Source organism: Vigna unguiculata, chromosome 4, assembly GCF_037176805.1.
Source record: "Vigna unguiculata cultivar grain cowpea cultivar isolate G323 ecotype 2 chromosome 4, ASM3717680v1, whole genome shotgun sequence".
NCBI lineage: Eukaryota > Viridiplantae > Streptophyta > Magnoliopsida > Fabales > Fabaceae > Vigna > Vigna unguiculata.
The window spans coordinates 42,963,072-42,968,327 of record NC_140795.1 but is presented as its reverse complement, the minus strand read 5'-3'; the positions used below and the strand labels follow the sequence as shown (position 1 = coordinate 42,968,327).

The 5,256-nt window shown below is 31.8% G+C and overlaps 1 protein-coding gene across 4 annotated transcripts; it reads left to right on the top strand.

Moving 5' to 3' along the window:
• Positions 1–925: 925 nt before the first annotated feature.
• On the top strand, positions 926–4,973 carry LOC114180849 (receptor-like protein EIX2). 4 transcript variants are annotated; one of them, XM_085672787.1, is made up of 3 exons: positions 926–1,664; positions 4,161–4,280; positions 4,626–4,973. In XM_085672787.1, exons 1-2 carry the CDS (start codon positions 971–973, stop codon positions 4,262–4,264), a joined length of 798 nt encoding a protein of 265 aa, XP_085528913.1. In that variant the 5' UTR covers positions 926–970; the 3' UTR covers positions 4,265–4,280; positions 4,626–4,973. The 4 variants fall into 4 exon arrangements, with proteins under 4 accessions (XP_085528913.1, XP_085528912.1, XP_085528911.1 ...); XM_085672786.1 differs by lacking the exon at positions 4,161–4,280; XM_085672785.1 differs by having other exon boundaries at positions 926–4,280.
• Positions 4,974–5,256: the final 283 nt, after the last annotated feature.

Here is a 5,256-nt window from a genome sequence, read left to right as displayed (position 1 = left end):
TTACACTACAAAATTACCTAAAACTTAAGTCATAATCCTTAACTATATATATATATATATATATATATATATATATATATATATATATATATATATATATATATGTGTGTGTGTGTGTGTGTGTGTGTGTGTGTGTTTATTTTAGATACATTAAAATACCTGAATAAATTAAGATGCAAATTCCTAGGTAATTTGTATTAGCTTTTAAACAGGATAAAAATAAAATTGATAGAGTTAATATAATTTTTTATATCATTTATACACTAAAAAAATAGAATAGAAATATATACGCAAATATAAAAATTCATATTTAAATGGTTCAAATATAAAAAAGTAATGAAAGAACAGGAAAACAATAACTATGGTAAAAATTTTGGTTGATATTAATAACACTTAAGCAAAATTAATTAATATAGCAAAATTTTAAGTTGTAAAATATGAAATAGAAATAATAATATTGTTTAGCTCTGGAAATTCTGGAAATGTTGTAAAGGTGTTGCTAAATAATTTTTGTAATTTTGCATTTTATAGATTGAATTATTTTAGAATAGTTGCAAGGATTGAATTGTATGTTAAAAAATGGTGTAAAATATCATTGCTGTTTTTCTAAGTATGAATTCAAGAAAAGAATGCCGCAGTAGTTCTCAGTTTGGTGATTTATGAACAGTGGATAAATATAATGTTTAATGAATAATGATATTTTAAATTTTTTTTTTTATCTCATCAATTCGATTAGATAATCACGTCACAACACTAAAATGTAATAAGTCAAAAGTAAATAAAAAAAGGGTCAAAAATATCATTTTTCATGATATATATATATATATATATATATATATATATATATATATATATATATATATATATATATATATATATATATATGTGGTTATGGAGAGTGCTTTAGTCATCGATACCTATCCAGTTTGAATACTCACAACTGCATTTTATTCATCACTTTTCCTTTGTCATGATAACACCCACAACGCTGTCAATGAAGAATCCAGTTCGATTAGGATTGATGATGTTTATGGTGTGTGTGGTGTCGCAGGTTGTTCACGGTGAACAGAAAATCAGATGCATTCCAGAGGAGAGGGAAGCACTGCTTCAATTCAAGGCTGCCATTGTTGATAACTTCGGCATGCTCTCATCTTGGACCACTCCTCACTGCTGCCAATGGGAGGGGATTCGCTGCAGCAATCTCACCGATCATATTCTAAGCCTCCACCTTCCCGGCGAGATTCATGTTGAATTCGGAGTCTATTCTGAAGTCTCAAAATATATGAGGGGAGAGATCCACAAGTCGTTGATGGAGTTGCCACAATTACAATATTTGAACCTCAGTTTCAATTATTTTCGATATCAAGGAATCCCAGAGTTTCTTGGTTCTCTCAAAAACTTGAAATACCTTGATCTCTCTGCATGTTCTTTTGGCGGAGAAATTCCAAGTCAGTTTGGCTCTCTTTCTCATTTGAAATACTTAAATCTTGCTCGTAATTTTCTGAACGGTTCAATCCCTCATCAGCTTGGAAATCTCTCCCAGTTACAGTGTCTTGATCTTTCCTACAATTATTTCGAAGGAAATATACCATCTCAACTTGGAAATCTCTCCCAATTGCATGAGCTCTATCTTGGAGGATATGGGATTAACTTAGCCCATGAAGGTAAGTGGCTCTCAAATCTCTTTTCTTTAACCCATCTTTACTTGAGCTCTATAACAAATCCTAATCCTTCTCATAATTGGTTGCAAGAGATTGCGAAGCTACCTGAACTAAGAGAACTAAATTTAGTTGACTGTAGCCTTTCCGATCATTTCATTCGCTCATCTACACCTTCTATGTTCAATTTCTCTACTTCCCTCTCTGTTCTTGATCTCTCTATGAGCACCTTCACGTCAACAATGGTATTTCAGTGGGTGTCAAACATCACTTCCAACCTTATTGAACTTGACCTTAGCGATAACCACTTGGAGGGTTCCATATCAAGTGATTTTGTCATGGTCATGAATTCGCTTAGGCACCTTGACCTCTCCTATAATTCTTTCAAGGACAGGGATTTGAAATCCTTGGTGAATTTATGTACCTTACATTCTTTAAACATGTGTCAAAACAATTTGACTGAAGACCTCTCATCCATTCTCAATAATTTGTCCAGTGGTTGCGTTAGACACTCATTACAAGAATTTGATTTGTCACAAAATCAAATTACAGGCAATTTGCTTATGTTTTCAGGGTTTTCATCTCTAAAAGCATTGTTTCTCGATTACAATGATTTAAGTGGAGAGATACCTCAAGACATCATGTTACCGCCTAACTTGGAGTCTCTCTCAATTATGGGAAACTCTTTTGAAGGTGGAATCCCAAAATCATTTGGGAATGCATGTGCTTTACGTTTACTGGATATGTCAGATAATAGCTTGAGTGAAGAGTTTCCAAGGATAATCCATCATTTGTCAGGATGTGCTAGATATTCATTGGAAGAATTAAATCTAAACATTAATCAAATTAATGGCACACTGCCTCACTTCTCCATATTCACATCTTTAAAAAGATTAGATGTTGCTGGAAATATGCTAAATGGATGGATTCCTAGAAATATTCAACTTCCACCTCAGTTAGAGATAATCGACATTCATTCAAATTATTTAGAAGGTGTGCTCACCGATTACCATTTTGCTAATGTGTCTAAGTTAAACAAATTGCATTTATCTGACAATTCATTGGCCTTGGTATTTACCCAAAATTGGGTCCCACCTTTTCAGTTGTTCTCAATAGGATTAAGATCTTGCAAGCTAGGTCCAACTTTTCCCAAATGGCTTAAGACACAAAATAAATTTTATTATATAGACATTTCAAATGCTTCAATATCAGATGTTGTTCCAGAATGGTTTTGGGCTAATTTACAATTACAAGAAATGAAAAGTGTGAATATTTCATGCAACAATTTACGAGGTATAATTCCAAATTTTCCACCGAAGTATATTTTACAACATGTGTCACTTGGTTCAAATCAATTTGATGGTCCTATTCCTCAATTTCTACGAAATTCTGGAATCCTTGATTTGTCAAAAAATAAATTCTCGAGTTCTAGTTTGTTTTTATGTTTGAATGGTACAATTGAGACTTACCAATTAGACCTTTCAAACAATAAATTATCTGGACAAATTCCAGATTGTTGGAATCATTTCAAGTCATTAACTTATTTGGATCTAAGTTACAATAATTTTTCAGGAAAAATTCCTATTTCAATGGGTTCACTTTTTGATCTTCAAGCATTGTTATTGAGAAACAATAACTTAACAAGTGGAATTCCTTTGTCTTTGAGAAGTTGCACAAAACTAATAATGTTAGATATGGCAGAAAATAAATTATCAGGAATTTTTCCTGCTTGGATTGGGAGTAGTTTAAAAGAGCTGCAATTTTTAAGTTTAAGAAGTAATAATTTGTATGGAACTTTACCAATACAAATTTGCTATCTCAGAAACATTCAACTATTGGATCTCTCGATCTACTACTTATTTGGAAAAATTCCTAAATGTATAAAAAATTTTGTTGCAATGGCTAAAAAGACGTCTTCAGAAGGAAACCATGATTATATTTTCCACATAGGGGAATTTGGAGGCATTAATTCATATGAGTTGAATGAAATCTTGACGTGGAAAGGTTCAAAACAAATGTTCATGAACGAAGAGCTATCTCTCTTAAAAAGCATCGATTTCTCGAGCAATTATTTCTCCAAAGAAATTCCCATGGAAATAGAGGATTTATTTGAATTGGTTTCATTGAATTTATCAAGAAACAATTTAATAGGAAAAATTCCTTCAAATATTGGAAAGCTTGCATCACTTGAATTTTTGGATCTTTCAAGAAACCAACTAGTTGGTTCAATTCCCACTAGTCTTGCTCAAATTAACCGACTCACTATGTTAGATTTATCACATAATTATCTAACCGGAGAAATTCCAATTGGCACACAATTACAAAGTTTCAATGCATCGAGTTATGAAAATAATCTCGATCTTTGTGGATTACCACTTGAGAAATTGTGTATTAAACCGGCACAAGATAAAAATGTTAAAATTCATCATGATGAATATTCATTTCTTAATAATGATTTTCTCATTAGTATGACATTTGGATTTGTGATAAGCTTTTCGATAGTATTCTTCTCAATTTTATTCGAGCGTTCCTGGAGACATGCCTATTTCAAGTTCTTGAACAAATTAGCAGACGATATTTGTGTCAAAGTAGCAGTCTTCCGTTAATACTAAGGTGGATAAGGTAATGATATTATAATCCTTTTACAATTTATTTGGTCTTTCACACAGGTCTTTTTTTATTACTTCTATATATCTGGTGATGAAAATAAAATTAATAAATAATGATAGTATCTTGAATAATTTTTATGATTATTCTTTAAAATAAGTTATTTGTCAATAAAGTAAATAGGCTTATACTTTCTTTATATGCTTGTGGAATCTGTATGTTTTAAATAAGTGGGTTTTAAAGAACTGATTATTTAAAAATGTATATTTAAAAGTTTAAATAAATTATCTCATTGGTGAGTCCTATAAATATTGTATATATACACAATGTCGTCAAAGTTTGCTTTTATGTGTTGGTCAGGGAGTCGTGATAATGGTGTTTACTTCGTGTTTGTGCTTCTTCAAAGTTTTGTGTCGTCGCTCTTCGTGAAGGATTATCAAAGTCGGTTTGGTCACTACGAATCCATCTTGTAATCCTACGTGACAGGGTTTTAGTTGCGCCTCCCTCACCGTTACAATGGCAAAAACGGTTTTTTTGTCGTGGTCGTCCTCCCTTTGCTACGGTGACAGTCTCGTTGATGTGTGATTTTCTAACTACAAAACTGAATTGTAAGGTGAGAATTACATCCACTTATATATTGTGAATTGACCTTATCTTTAATCGATGTGAGACTATCAATAAGATTTTATATATTGTGAATTGACCTTATCTCTGATCAATGTGAGACTATAAATAAGATTTGAAGCATTAGTTGTGTTTGTTAGTTTTACTTTGCCTATGCTTTGTTTTAGTTTGTAAAAACAGAGTTTTTTAATTTGAAATGTGATATGTTGGTTTTAATTTCTTGTGTGTTTGGGGCTGTGTTTGTTGCCTCTTTTGTGGCTGGGTACGATAAACTTGGTTAGGTTTTTATTTGATGTCGTAATTGTTTCTGAAATTTGGTAAATCAAAATGCATGTTGTGGACACGGTTTTCAGTGTGTAAGAGTTGA